This window comes from Pyrgilauda ruficollis, unplaced genomic scaffold (genome assembly GCF_017590135.1).
Source record: "Pyrgilauda ruficollis isolate IOZ18807 unplaced genomic scaffold, ASM1759013v1 scaffold73, whole genome shotgun sequence".
Taxonomy (NCBI): Eukaryota; Metazoa; Chordata; class Aves; order Passeriformes; family Passeridae; genus Pyrgilauda; species Pyrgilauda ruficollis.
In genome coordinates, this window is record NW_024529155.1 from 1,709,763 (window position 1) to 1,725,522 (window position 15,760).

The window sequence follows — 15,760 nt, forward strand, 5'->3', positions numbered from 1 at the left end:
TTCGTACATAACCATCACCTCCCTTCCATATCACAGTGTATGGATGGCCTGGATGGAAATGGCACTTGTGTTTGCTCGGAGGCATTTCAAGGCTTGAGCTGCCAGTTCTGCTCAGACCCTGGCAAATACGGACCTCAGTGTGACAAAGGTAAGTGCAGCTCTCCAGCCTCAGCACCAGAGTGTGAGCAACAGCCCCACAGGGTCTTTTGGACCCTAGTGGTGTTCAGGCAGGAGTTAAATGGTTGCTAAACAGTCCCTGTAGAAGATGAGCAAGATTTTACTGGGGTATTTTCATTTCCTGTTTCAAAGGGACACATCATAAGGCCAAGTTGAGTGTAAACACTCTAAATGACTTTTTGCACGGGGCATAGCTTGCTTTATACCAATTCATTGTTCTTTTGATTTGTGTCTCCCTCACACAAGTAATTGAAAAGAAAATTTTTTGCTATTCTGTTCCCATCTGCTATTGCCCACAACAGAACTGATTCTGCCTGCAATGACAAACATAATCTAAGAACAACTAGATCTATAAACAGGTTGTGTTTAGGCCACTTAACTACCCTTACAGAAAAATTTCTGATCTATTTTGTAGCTTACTGTTCTGCACCGGCAGATTTAATCCTGCTAAGCCAAACCATAATACATTTGAGAGTCTACAGCATATACAACATCAAACATACACACATTCCTCATCTACAAAACCATTTTTAGTCTTTTTTGTTATGAAACAGCCTGCCATTCACGAAGCAAAGCTCCCTTGAACGTTCAACGGTACATAGACAAAAGCTGAGACACAAATTCCATAAGGAATTGTGGTAGAGCCTAAAGTCCAGTCCCACCAAAATAATAAGTGTTTGCTTGACTAGTCACTGACACTTCTTTGGAACGCACAAAGCTTTCCTGCTGTGTCCCTTGGGCACACTGCTGTGCCTCCAGCAGCTCTAATCCACCCAGTCCTAGCAATGTGCTGATAGATCTGTGCTGATGCTCTGTGCAACCTGGAGGATCTGTGGGCTCAATGTCTTAAAGGCTTACCCTGTCACTGAAAGCACAGCAAAAGTCATGCAATGAAAAACTTTAATAGTCTAGGACATAGCATTTTCTACTTCTCCTACTTCTCTGAAGCACTTTGAAATTCATTGTTAAGAGCAGTGTAAAAATACAGCAGGTTTTAAGTAGTTACCCATAAAACACACCTGAAAAGACGTGGCTATGATTAACAAAGTCTCCCATCAGAGTGAGATTAAAAAATACAAAAGTTTAGATTCTTAAAAAAAATAGGAAGAGCTGATTCATAAGAAATGCCATGTGAGTATAAATGCCTTTTTCCACTGTGGAACTGCCCATTGTAGTTTATCTCTGCTAGAGTGCCTCTGCATTAATGGGAAGTGTGATAACCAAATAGACAGCGATGGGAGCTGTCTGCCTGGATCCTGCAGAGCTGGATACACAGGGAAGCTCTGTGAGAAGCAGATTGTTCCCTGTGAGCCCTCCCTACAGCTCTGCCATGCACATGCAGACTGTCAGCTCAGCGATGGCACAGTGAGGTAAGTCAGCAGCCTGCATCCCATTAATATTCACTGTGCTGCAGCTTTTCCTGTTTGCCTGACCAAAACAGCCCCTGGCAGCAGCCACTGCAACCCTGCTATGCAGCAAACAAGCATGCACCACATCAGCCTTGAGTTGCAAGGTAATAATTATGAGTTCTCAATACCCTCTACCTGATATATTTACCACTGATAGTTGCAGACAGAGCTGATCCTTGATTTAAAAGCCTCCCTTCTTTCTAACACCCACAGAGGCTTTTAGGAAGCTCTTATTTCTAACCACCCCTTAGTGATTTAGGAGTTTAAGGCTTACTGAAAAAGAATTAAATTCTCAACAGTTTGAGGCTGGATATCTCACTCTGGTCAGGTCAGGTAAGTTTTACACACCACAGCACCACAGACTTCAGCACAGGTTCCCCAGTCCTGCCAGGACTGGCCACAAAACTCTGTTACTGCTTCAGCTGCCCTGCACGGCCTCAAGCTCCCCCTCACATGCAGCAAGTTTGCCTCCTGCTGCAGTGTATTCACAATGAGTCACGACCAGCACCATGGGGGATGCTGCAGAACCTGAGTGCTCAAGTAATTCCCTCCAGTATAGGTTAATCCTGGGGTGGGACCCAGGGAAACAGGAGGGCTCATTGTCTCACACACATTCCAGGGAGAGAGCATCTTCTGTGTAACTGAGAGAGAGCATAGCCAGCCCGTAAATATTTCAGAGCTGTTAGCTCAGCTTTTCAATGATAACATCAGCTCGGAATTAGTTTCATTCCCTGTCTCATATGCAGAGAACGGATCCCTGATTTGACTCAATTAACCCAGTCATTACTTTGGAAAAAAAACCCCATAAAGTACACACTTGAGCTACTTGCATCACAAATCCAAGGTTACCAATTTTAAGCTGCCTATAAATAGCATGTTGCAGTGGAAAACAATCACTTTATTTTCGAGCTGTCCTGTCACGTGTAACGCCTCCTTCCTCCTCTTGTCTCTGTAGCTGTGTTTGCAAACCTGGCTATGAGGGAGATGGCTTGAGCTGCAGCAAAGCTGATCCTTGTGCTCTTTTAAACCCTGGTGGCTGCAATATCAATGTAAGTACTTGCTTTTCCCACAGAAAAGCAAGCAAAGAGGAAGGTTTGGCCAGAAACTTCTACACAGGAGTCACAGTTTTCATTGGAGTTCCAGGCTCTTTCCCCAGATACCACTGCAGAGCTTGGACAAGCCTCATGGCTGAAGGCAGATGTTCCCTAGGAGTGCTGAATGGCTGCCTCTGCATCTTCCCCTAGGCTGAGTGTGTTCAGACAGGCCCAGAGGAGCACAGGTGTGTTTGCCAGGCAGGATGGACAGGCGATGGGAGGGACTGCTCAGCCATCAACACCTGCCTGCTGCCCACCATGGCACAGTGCCACCAGAATGCCACCTGCATATACATCGGGCCAGGTCAGGTAGGTCCTCACATTGAATGTCACCTTCATTGCATGTCCTCAACCATTTTGATCTGCCAGAGCTTGGGCTTCCTACTCTGTTCTCTTCCCCAAATCCTCCTCTCCCTCACAGCCATGATGTTATTTCCACATGGTGCTCTCTATCCAAAACAGTCTCCCTAAATTCCAGTCCCAGTGTTCCCTCCTTTCTATGTGGTGGTGCTCTGGCAGCAAACACATTTTTAGAAAGTACATTAGTAGATGTCAGGTATGAAGGTCTTCTGCAGATGTTAGTCAGTGTCATTCCATTAAAGTCAATGCTGAGTTACAGAAACAGAGAAACTAATTCACCATGTCTAGAATACAAACACTATTTTAATCATTTTAATGAATTGCCATGTTTTATTGAAATGACAGAATGACTGTAAGTGTAAGGATGGATTTCAGGGGAATGGAATTGAATGCACACCCATAAACTCGTGCCTGGAACAAAATGGAAAATGCCATCATCTGGTGAGTAATTAATCATTCCCTGAACAAAGTGTTCAGATTCATATCACACGTGGCCTCCTGCGCACACCACAGAATTTATTTGTCTTTTCAAGCCTGCAATTTCCTTTGGAGAAAGCATTTTCCAAGCAGTTCTACAAGCACCAAAAACTGTGTACATCAGTGTGGTACATGAGCTGAGGACAGACTGCAAGGGCTGCTTCCAAATCTGCCAGCACAGAAGGACTATCTCAAGCTCAGAATAAATAAATGCTGTTTTTCTACCAGCAATTACAACTTGGATCCACTGTCCTGTTGGGACCCAAGTCAATCTCCACCCAGGCATCTATCAGCTTTATCAGTAGCTGTATGTGCTCTGCTGTGTCCTATAGTTCAGGTGGGGCACAGAGCTGAGGTGAGGAGCTCTGGGGAGCAGAGGATGGATTTGCCATAGTCAGGTGAAAGAATAGGACCTCAAACCTGTAGGGAGGAAACAAAAAGGTGGAGCAAGGGTTTAGATTCCTATAGACTTAGTGCATGGTGGGTAGGGGAGGGAGTTAGTGCCCTGGGCTGATGGAGTGTGTCCTACAGGAAGGTGAGAACACCCATGGAAGATGGCAAAAAGCTCCTTTGTAAGGTTTTGCTTATATATAAACAGGTCCTAGTAAGAAGTTACACAATCTATCTGTGCTGGAGTGGTCTCCTGAGTATTTGACAAATTCTCTCTCTTTCTGGTTCAAAGGCAACCTGTCAGTTTGAGTCTTCCCGTGGCTGGGAGTGCGTGTGCCCAGAGGGCTACGAGGGGGATGGCAGGATGTGCTATGGAAATGCTGCAGATGTAAGTACTGGGGTCACTGCCTCTGGGCACAGGACCTGCTGCACAGGTCTCACCCTGCATCTTAACCACAGAGAATAGCAAAGCCTTTACAAACAGTCAGAAAAATATGGTGCCCACCAGTGACCTCTGCAGAGGATGTCCCAGTGGGAACACTCGCCTGATACATAAATTATTTGTTGTGTTTAAAAACATGACTTGGGAAGGGGCCTAAGGGAACAGAGCATATTTCTGGCTTCAAACAAATTGAAATTTGAAACTGAAAACAAATTGAAAAACAGAGTCCAGACCTACAGAAGTGCTAAGCACTCACCTCCCAGTTGGGAGCACCAAGCAGTCAACTCTTCTGAAGTTTTGCTCTGCAGTCTCTCTCAGTGGAAATGGTCAATGTATCATGTTGAAACAAACTGTGCTGACCCACAGGCAGATAAAACCAAGTCAATTGGTGAAATAAATATGCATTTAACAGCACAGGAAAAATGAAAGTGTCCTTAGTCTCAGCTCCTGGCAAAAATCTTACATGGCTCTCAGCACTATCTGCCACCCCTGCTCACACTATCATCTATCTCTGTTCTAAGTACTCTGGCAGAATAAGGGCTGGGTGATGTGCAAGATGCTGTAAAAATATCAGCTAAAACAACATATGTTTCAATCAATTTAGCATGGAGTTAAGAGAAGAATGAAGTTTAAAGTCACAGGAAATTAATGCTTAGCTTGGGGTCAGTACACAATACATACCAAGGTCGGGTACACACCTAAGCAATCCATGGCCTGATTTTCAAGAATTGATAATTCACCTTTCCCTTTACCAGAAAGTATAAAAAAACAAACAAATAAACAACAAAAAACCCCACATTAATGCCATCCCGTTTCACACACACTGAAAACCTCCTCCTCCTCCATGTCGCATCGGCCAGGCCAGACATGATGGGTGGCCCCACAGTCAAGAGCACTTTGATACAGCTAATTAATAGCTTACAAACTCATTGATCTCTCTTCTTTCTCATCAGGAGCTATCCACTTTGTCAGAAGCAGCTGCTTTTAACCAGTGGGTTAATGTAAGTACACTTGGTGGTTAATCTCTGTAGTTATGCTCAAGTTTGCAGAAATACATGAGCCTTGCAGAGTTTAGAAATGGGAGCCTCGCAGCAATATTTCCATCAGAGAGGAAGCTGAAAAGCTGGAGAGACACCAGGGTGCCTTTCCCACCTGTTGTGGGGGGTTTATCATCTGGTTCCCTATTTCTGCCTGAAAACCAACTTCTGAACCCAAATTCAGTGAGTAAGGAAGCTCCACAAGCAGCAGAGGAAGCAGCAGAGCTATTTCCAAGCCTGCTCTCTGAGGCAGGGAGCTGCATAAGCCATGACTAGTTTTGCATGAAAACACACTGCAGCCCAGATGAGCAGCAGCAGGGTGTGAGCAGAGACTGAACATGACCCCAGGTGTCTCAACTTCTCTCATTCAATAAAATGACAAGTGGGGAGGGAAGGCAATCCCCTACCCCCCTATTTCCACATACCCCATGGCAGGAAAATCCAAGTGTGTGGCTGGACAGTGTGCTGCTGCCACAGCAAGAGAGCAGGAAAAAACTCAGTCTGTGCAGGCCTGGCTGAGGTGCAGGAAACAGAATCATGGAAAGATTTGAGTAGAAAAGGACCTTTAAAGTCCATATGGTCCAATCTCCCTGACATAAGCAGGGACATCTTCAACTAGGTCAGGTTGCTCAGAGTCCTTCCCAGCCTGATCCTGAATGTCTCCAGGGCTGGGTCATCCATCACACCCCTGAGCAACCTCTTCCAGTTAACCCTCATTGTGTTAAAAAAAAATATATACATATTTCTTATATCAAACCTAAATCCACCCTTTTTGAGTTTAGAACCATTGTCCCTTATTCTTTTGCAAAATTTCCCACTATAAAGTCTGTCCCACCTTTCTTACAAGCTCCCTGTAAATACTGACAGGCCACAAAAGGTCTCCCTGGAGTCTTCTTTCCTCCAGGCTGAACAACCTCAGTGAGGAAAGATTAACTTGTTTGGCTCCAGGTTATGGAAGAAGCACCAAAGTAGGTTTCAAACCCCAAAATTCTGGATACAGTGGTTGTCAAAATCTACTTTCTATTTTCACATGCTTCATTTATTACTGGAGCAGCAGTAACATTAAAGTCCTACCCCACTGTGTTTGGAGCTGCATAAATAAAAATCAAAACTGGTTGCTCCCACAAGAACTTAAACCCTAAATGTAAGAAGTGTTCAGCAAATGCATGGTGAACAAAAAAGGACAGTGATGTGTTAACGAATATCATCTGAAGTCACAGCACATTAGTTGCTTTAAGGCTTTTCAAAGTTAAATGGCTTGGGGGTCACTGAAGTACATAATGGCAAGCAGCACCTCAGGGAGCTTCTTAAGAGAGCTCCATGTGGCCAATTCAGGCCAGCTGTCTGCCTGGCCCTGAGCTCAGGCTGTGGCACTGGACACTGTAGAGAGAAACTAAAGAATTTAAAGAAATGGGCACCATAAGAAATGCTGTTCTCCTGCTAATATGCTCTTTAGATAATGAGGGAAAAAATCAGAGGGAAGAGTCTGTATAATCTGTTGAAACAGATGTGGAAATTTCTGCTACACTTCAGAGCAATGCTATCACTTAAAATAAACACCGGTAACTACAAACACGAGCAAAATAGGGAGGCATATCCATCTGTGGCTTTTTAACTTTGTACTTGAGCAGGAATGTGATGTTTACCACTTTTCATAACCAAATTTTTTTCTTGCTGCTCAAGAAGGATGAGAAGGGGAAGTTTTTTGCTTTTTCTATATTTAAATATTTGGAAGGTGATAGGGATGATGGCTAGGAAGAAAGATGATCTTAACACACACAAAATTCCCAGCTATTTAAGGGAGCTGATTCCCTTCTTGATTCAGAACCCAATATGGGTAATGAAGGACTATCCAAAACAGCTTCCAGGCAGCATACCAGCTGCAAAAAGGTAGACCCCAAGCTCATATTGCTCCCTCAAGTTTGGCAGTATCAAAACTGGCGAGCTGTGGAGCCTGTGAAAAGCTTGGAGAACCCCATCTTCAGCAAGATCACCTGTAAATATTTAGCTTTCCATTTTTCACTCAAAAAAAATTCCACACAACTAGAAAAATCCTCTCCAGTGGGAACTCTTTCCATCCTTAAGGCAGATAAAAACATGGAAGATTAATTAATTAATTAATGCATGCCAAAGATCTCACAATCCCATCTAAAATTAGAGCTGTCAACAGCAAGCTCCACTGCAGTGCTAGTGGACACAGATAACTCTTGGGCATCTTGAAAAAAATCCCAGCCCTGTTAAATAGTCTTCTTCCAGATGGGAACACTGTGTCATGGGAGTTTCTTATATCATGGTTCATAGTCCTTCTATCTATTGAACAGCATGGAGTGCTCTGTAAGAGAAAATTACTTGAATTTATCAGCAACCACTAGCATTTATCACCACTATTTTTTTTTTTTAACATTCAAGTGCATAATATGAAACCTATGAGACAGGCTAACTTTTGTGGGGGTCAAGTTATGTATGTCACCATAAGAAACAATTCTGACCTGGACATTATCTCTGCCCTTTAAATGCTGGCAATCTATTCTGCAAAAAATAGACACTCATTTACCATTTTTGTACAGCTCTGAGTGCTATTGTTCAAGTCATTGCTCAGTATAATAGTTTTTCCCTTTCCAGGCTGGTCACAAAGCACGTCACATACTCCACCTTGCTTAAAATGTCACCAGCTACTATTTATAGACCATCCTTAGAAGGAATTATTTTACCCTCTTTACTTCCATGCAGGAGGCCAAAATAAACTCGGTGTTGTCCACCACCTCAAACCTGACTGTCCTTGTGTCTTCTCTGCAAGCAATTGAGAGAATGGATGAAGATGAGAAAGCCTTTTGGATGACAAAAAGAAACATTCCAACTCTCCTGAAGTACGTCCATGGTTTGGGGGTTTGGCTTTTTAAATTAACTGTTTTTGTGCTAAAGGAGCCTTTGGTTTGAAGCCACTAGAGCAAGACAGGTGTTTTGATTTTAAAGGAAGAGCATAGGATTCCCCTTCTAGTTCCAGTGGCAATCTCTGTAGCAAGGCCACTGGAAAAAAGCATTATTTATATTATGTCATAAATGTTTAAATGTTGAACTAAGATGAAAACATGGCTGAACAAGGTGTTGTAGAAGCAATTCCTGCTTAAAACTACCATTTGAGACACACTAACCATGTTTATCTGAAATAAGACAAAGAAAAAAGAGAGAAAATACAAAACCTTCAAATCCAGTTAATTTCCTTTAGGTATCATGTACTGACAGGAGCTTACAGCTTTGCTGATTTCCAGAATTTATCGTCCTCTGACATGCTGCCAACATCACTACAGAGCAAATTCCTACACTTGTCTAAAGAAAATGGGGTGAGATGACCTGCAAACCACTGTGGTATCATACACCAAACCCTGGCCATCACTGCCACTGACTTTCTTGTATTACAAAGCCACACATATATTATGTATTTTTTTCTAAAATACACGCCATAAAATTAAAGGCATAGTTCAATTATATGGGGTCCTCTGGGAGAAACATTAGCTTGTTTTTCTCCACCACTTTACATCACTGAAATTTGTCCACAATATTAATTTTTTCTAATGCCCCAGTAGCTGCTGCAGACACTGGACAGCTGTAACCAAGCAGAATGGCAGTCCTTGCCTGGAGCAGCCTGTGTGAGCTAAATTAATAAAAGAGCATGAAGGAAACAAAATAATTTGGGGAACAGGGAAGGTAGGAGGAAGCAGTGATAACACACATCTCCCATGTGCAACTTGATAGTTCTAAGCCACCTGAGGGTATTTTTAATGGTAAATAGGTTACAGCCCTTCTCCCTTAGCCTTTTTATCACGTAAATTCCATGTTCTGAGAAGGATTTCCTAGAAATACACAAGTCACATTTAAGTACTTCATCCCCAATAAGGGAGAGGGAAGTTCCTCCCACCTCCATGCTCCAAAGGAAGAGTTATGAAAAAAGCTGCATGGAGCTGGGAGGGCGTGCATCAGCTCAGAGCTCAGCCTGCCCTGTGCTGCAGGCGAGTGCACCAAGGCCAGCAAACCCCTCCAGTGCAAGCCAGCCCAGGGCTCTGCCAGTCTGCACCCAGGGAGCAGCCAAGGGTCCTCCAGTCCCCTCCCTGAGCATGACTCCCTGAGGGTCACCCAGCCTCTGGTGTGAGTGGTGCCATGGTACAGCCGTAGGAAAGCACTTGGGAAGGTGTGGAAATCCACAGGATGAGCTGCTGGGAAGCACCACCCCAACAAGGCAAAGGCAAGCCCTCTCTCCTCTCCCTTCTGCAGAACCTGACCCTTGAGGGTGCTCACTTTGTGGCCAGCGACATCACATCCACAAATGGGGTCATCCACGTCATCGATAAGGTATCAAATGTATTGAACAGGATTTGCTCTTCTGCACTGCAAGCAGCACAAACCTATGAGCGTCCTGTGGAAAACACTGTGCACAGAGCAGCATTTTGCCCTGCATGTGATCCTTGCAGGTGATGTGGGGTGTCTGCTCCTCTGCAGGTGCTGACCCCGCCCCGCAGCGCTGTCCTGCCGAGGCTGCTGGACCGCCTGGAGCAAATGCCCGACTACTCCATGTTCAGGGGCTACATTGTTGTAAGCTTTCACACCATTCTCACAGTGTTTCAGAGCAGAGGAAGCTCTCTGCTTTGTTTGCATTTCAGACTATCAGTGGTCATTCTGATTTATTTTTTTTTTAATGTGTTTCACAACAGCAATACAACCTGGCTAACGAAATAGAAGCAGCAAACACATACACAATCTTTGCCCCAAGTAATGATGCCATAGAAAATTACCTAAAGGATAAGAAATCTGCTACTCTGGTATGTATTACTCACAAGGCTCGTCCTAACAGCTCAGTATTTCATCTTTGTTTCAAGTGGAGGGGTTATGAGGCCACAGATATAGGGAGATTTGTTTCCCAAAAATCCATTGTTAGGTTTTGTCTGTAACACCAAAGAAGTTGAAATGGGATGGATCTACCTATACTGTCCTGAGTTGCCTAGCTATTTGTTAGTCTAGGAAGAGCCTAGCTATTTCTTCTGTGTTTTGGCCTTCTCTCGATTAAAAACACGGTGATAATTTCCAGGACATCTTGTCAGTAGACTTTTTTTTTTTTTGTTTGTTTGGGATTTTGAGAGAGGTTTTTTATGTAAAGAAGGTCACTACAAGAGTGACCAGAAAAAACACTGAAATGAGGTTTTTAGGTGAACGAACTCCAGTCCCCTGACATCACTTATACCCCATCATTAATAATGCCATGAAATATTGTGAGTCTTTCCTAAAACTGTCCAGATGCTGGCCTTGTCACTCCTGCAGGAATGCTGCAGCAATACTCTCTCTGGCAATTTGTACCCTGACATATTTACAAGCTCAAACCCCCTTCTCAGCCTTGTTGGTTTCCTCCCAAGATAAGCTATCCTTTTTCTGCTTTATCCCCAGCAGCTTTCTTCATATTTTCTCCAATTTGAAACAGCTTTATAGATAGCACAAATATTAAGAGCCACACACCTTGCAGAGGAAGATTCACCCATGATTTACCCAGTGGCTTTAATTCTTCCCTGTCTCTTCCAAAAATATTTATCCACACTCTATCCCTATTTGCATGGTCTCCATTTACAGCCAGGAAGCTGAAGAGTGCAGGGCTCAAATGACTCATCCCAAACCATTTACCAACAGACCCATGGCAAATGTCCCACGTTCACAAGTGATCGAGCTCCACCTGCTCAAATGGCTTTTGAACACTGTTTTAGTTGTTTCTTGACACATCATCATTTCCACATCACTACAAGAAGAATTTCTAATAAACTTTGAGAGACGCATAGGACATCAATCCCAGTAGATCTGGATTACACACAGAGAAATCATTTTAATTTCCACTACTCACCAGTGTTTCTTCAGTCTTTCTTCCATCCTCCCAGCCTTGTCTGATGTAGCAATCTGAGAAAAAAAAAAAAAACAAAAAAACAAAAACAACTCTAAGGTTAAGTCTGCCTGAGGCTTAACCTCTTTGTGAAGCACTTGGTAGAACTCTGCTGCAGAGTGAAGAATTTAGCACAGGGAGAAGATCTCATTTCTTGGCCCTGATGGGGCAAGATGTTCTAACTCTGCTGTTGATTAAAGACAGAAATCAAGACAGATCAGTGTTAACTTTTTCTCCAATTCATCGAAGTCAGGATATTAAATAGGGCTGGACACTGATGGAGGTTAGCTCTATCTTAATTTGCACTTTCTCATCTGCAAATATTTTTTTGCCAAATCTATGGAACAAGGCCAGCCCTAAGAGATGTCTTTTATTCTGTGGGCACAGCCAGGCCACATCACATATCTCACATCCTGAAGATCTTCATGCTTTCACACACTTTTGAAGGAGCAGAAGAGCAGGAGCAGCGTGGGCATTCAGAATAAGGGGACAGTGAGCAACAGGATTTCCCACAAGAACATTTCGTTGCAAAGACAAAGTTGCAGCAGCACTGTCTGTTGGCTAGGCAGCTCCTAAACTCCCCAAACACACCAGCTTCTCTCACATTGGTCAATCTCCCACCAACACATACTGCCTCTGCTTCCTCCTCCTAGTCAGGGAGAGCTCTGGGAACCTCCTGCTTCAGAACATGATGTAGAAGCCTTGGGAAACCCTCGCAAAATTTTGATGGAGAGAGAGTAACTTCATCACTTCACATGAAATATGAATATACTCTACCAACCAGGCATAGAAAACTGTTCAATTAAAGACAATTAAAAGCAGTCTTTATTGATTGAATATGCCCTTAAGGATTATATATATAATATAAAAATATAGATAGAGAGAAAAATTACCCTAAACACTCACTACAGTTTATTTTCCTATAGGTTATTCAGGGATTCTCAAAGGAAAAGGGAATAGGGATGGAAAGACCATAAAAACACACACAAATATGCAACCCTTCATGTCAAATGAACCCATGAAGTTCAGAGTCCTAAAAATCATCTGACTTTTCCCTGAATTCTGCAGCCAGCCCTATGCACAGAAACACACTACAGGCTCAATCAAACCTTGGTGCTCCCAATTCAATAGCCTTTCATCTTCCATGGTCAACAACATTTTCATTGTGGACAGAATGCAGGCTGACTACAGGAGGAAATGAAATAACCTATCCACTGAAGAAGTTTCTCTTTAAATTCAGGCAATCTATGTTTGGCTTAAATCCTTTGGAAAATGCTCTCCCTAGGAAGTTTTCATTCTGTATTAGATAATTCTGAATGTAATTTTGTGTTGGCAGGACGAAAGGCAAATCCGCTATCACGTTGTGCTGGATGAGAAGCTCCTGAAGAACAACCTGCACAATGGCATGCACAGGGAGACCATGCTGGGGTTCTCCTACCAGCTTGGGTTCTTCCTCCACAACAGCCAGGTACTGCTGTCTGCACCTGCTGGGAGAAACAGGTTTCCTGCTTTTTACAAACCCAGCCCCAGCTTTAAACTTGCATGGATACAAGAGGAACTGTGCACCCCTCATTAGCTTCTGTGACTCAACAGCACAAAAGTTGTCACTAAAATGCAAGGCCTGTCTCAGACCTGCTTAATTCAAATTCACCCTTGAAGGTATCTTTGATTGAATTTGATTTCAGCTGCGCTGTTCACAATTAAAACTGAATTTTAGGTATCTGTCTCTAGCAACTTCAAGCCTGAATTCCAAAGCAGCCATTAATCTGACTTCCAAGGGTTGTTATAAACCTGCCCTCAATAATAAAACATTATTTCTATTTTCTGTGGATTCACTCCACTTTCAATCCTAAGAACTCAAAGCACTGCGCAACAAATATGAATTGTCTTTCAATACCACTCATGGAAAAATCAGGCACAGCAAGATTAAAAGACAGGGCCAGGAAGGGAGCTCGGTCCTCCTTCTCTGTCCCAGAAGTCCCTGTGGGCAAGGGAAGACAGAAAGCTTCTCATTCCCAGAGTTTCAGTCCTGCTCTTGGCTCTGCCCACAGCTGAGCTTTGAACAAGCACCTGCACTGGGACTTGCTGGTGAGGGCACGATGGGAGTGTGGGGTAGCATTGAGATGATGGAAGTCCTCCTTGAAAGAGCAGCTGCTGGTAGGGTTTCCATGAAGCCCCACATCCCCCAGACACAGCAAATCCACCTTTTGGCTCACCTTAGGCTCCTTCTTCATGGCCTTTACACCCCTTGGAAAAAGCTGCTCTGCCATATCCTGTTGCTCAGAGGTTTTAACCGGCTGCAAGTCATCTCATGCCCTCCAGGGCAGTGAAGCAGTTAAATGCAGCAGCTGGAATACGAGCCAGTGCCCGAGGCTAACTACCTTTGTTGGTTTTCCTGACGTGACCCCTGTGGATTTCTCTCTTTCTGCCAGATCCTACTGCTCAGGCGACCCAAGAGCCATGGAACACCTCTGCTACTCTCTAACTGATTGCACGTCTCTTGCAGCTATACATAAATGATGCTCCTATCACCTATGCGAACGTTGCCACAGACAGAGGAATTATTCATGGACTGGGAAAGGTGCTGGAAATCCAGAAGAACAGATGTGATATCAATAATACTGTGATCATTGTAAGTGATATAAGTTCGTATAGAACCTTAAATCCCCTCAGAGAAACCTACAGCCAAACAAAGCTCAAAAGTATAGGATATGTGATACCACTTCCCAGCAAGGAATGCACACGTTTTCCACAAAGGATATTCCTACCAGAGTTTTAGCATCTCTTAAGACAACTTTGGTCCTGAAATCAGTGTTCTGACAGCTTGGATAAAATGTAGTCAGAGTATCTCAATAATAAGAAATTGCTGAGCTCTAATATTCAGATAATATTAATAATGCATTATTCTAATACATCTTCATAACCAGACCACTTATTTATAAAGTGGGAAGCATCACTTTAGAAGACCAAATTAAAAATAACCAAATGATCTTTCCTTCTTCCCCTTGGGGGAAGGGTGTCCCCACAGAGCCACTTTTAGGGATATTCTTCCTTGCTGAGCAGGACAGCTTCCCTCACCCTCTTTACCAAAGGGGTTACCCTGATAATGTACCTCAAGCACTAAATTTAGAAATGTGGCTGGAAATCGTTCTTTTTCTATGGAACAACCTGCCTGCATCTCTGTACAGTCTGTTAACTACCTCTCACTTGTGTTGCATAAGGAGAAGTGCAGAATTTGTTCACAACCATCAAGTTGTCCCTCAGGAACAAAAGAAATCGTAAGTAGTTTTTTATTAATGCTAGGGTCTTTCATTTCTCCGTATAAAAACTGACTAGATATGCATCCAGTCCTATTTTTCATATAATTTTTTTACATATAATTGTCTCAGTTTCACCAAAATACGTAGTAGTTATCTCAGCCTGCTACATACATTGCTTATACTCAAGAGGCTCAATCCACCCTGACTTCAGAGATTCTTTTTGAAAAATCTATCTGGGATCAAGGAGCAGAAGAACAGCTTAAAGACAGCTTTATCTTTCAGGGACAGTTTCTCACATGCACTGGGACAACCAAGACTCCTTAAACTGCAAAGTTTACCCATACCACACAAAATTAGGGGAGTTAAACGTGGTCTGAAGTATGCCTGCTCCAGAAGGAATTACAGCACCAGCTTTAGACCTCCAAGTCAGAGATGTACCGAAGGGCAAAGTCAATCCATCCCCAGCAATATGCTGTAAACTATTGTCACAAGAAAATTTGGAGATTAGAGAGACTTTGGATGCCCAGGTCCAACACATGAGAACTGCAGATATTTAGAGTTTCTTGGTACCTAATTTAGCTGTGAAAGCCTCTCCATTGGGATTACATAAGCATATTTTCCTTTATCATTTTTTAAAATTAATTATGCCAGTAACGGTATTCCAAAGCAGCTTAAGTCCCATCCACCGCATCAAAGTACTCGACTGGCAAAACAAAATTTAACTCCTCATGGGTAAAAATCAAACTCATTAACATTTTCACAATGAACAGTTGGATGGATTCTTGTCTCAAGTTCCTCACAAGTGTACATTGAGATCAAAATCTTTCTTCAGCAAATGATCTTTCCCCAATTGTGTTCAGACCTAGAAGATAATTTTTCAACAGCTGTTTTTGCACATCTTCATAACTTGGTTTTCCAAGAAAAATTAGAAAGATCAGAAAATGTGAAAAATGAAAAAAAGCTTATAAAACTTCTGAATAGAGTCTGTTCAGTTCTGAGCAAAAGCAATTTTAGACATCTTTAAAACACCACAAGACACTGAGTTAAACCGATCATATGTTCATTTTTATTTCTAAAAGTATTTCCTTCATTTTAATCGTGAATGTGTGAGTCAGTGCACAGCATGCATAAAGTTAATGTCCCATGTATTAACAGATTTGAAAGTAGCTGATCAATATTATTCAGAAGTGCATCTGTTTC

General features: G+C 42.9%; 1 protein-coding gene across 1 annotated transcript in view; it reads left to right on the forward strand.

Moving 5' to 3' along the window:
* Positions 1-15,760, forward strand: part of STAB2 (stabilin 2) — a 77,057-nt gene that overhangs the window by 31,338 nt on the left and 29,959 nt on the right. The window contains exons 20-34 of the mRNA XM_041485956.1: positions 37-148; positions 1,367-1,547; positions 2,542-2,635; positions 2,831-2,989; positions 3,386-3,481; positions 4,200-4,295; positions 5,303-5,350; positions 8,117-8,253; positions 8,613-8,727; positions 9,656-9,733; positions 9,881-9,973; positions 10,093-10,200; positions 12,637-12,768; positions 13,807-13,932; positions 14,522-14,578. Of these exons, the coding sequence (XP_041341890.1) occupies positions 37-148; positions 1,367-1,547; positions 2,542-2,635; positions 2,831-2,989; positions 3,386-3,481; positions 4,200-4,295; positions 5,303-5,350; positions 8,117-8,253; positions 8,613-8,727; positions 9,656-9,733; positions 9,881-9,973; positions 10,093-10,200; positions 12,637-12,768; positions 13,807-13,932; positions 14,522-14,578 (1,632 nt within the window). The remainder of the gene's footprint in view (positions 1-36; positions 149-1,366; positions 1,548-2,541; positions 2,636-2,830; positions 2,990-3,385; positions 3,482-4,199; positions 4,296-5,302; positions 5,351-8,116; positions 8,254-8,612; positions 8,728-9,655; positions 9,734-9,880; positions 9,974-10,092; positions 10,201-12,636; positions 12,769-13,806; positions 13,933-14,521; positions 14,579-15,760) is intronic.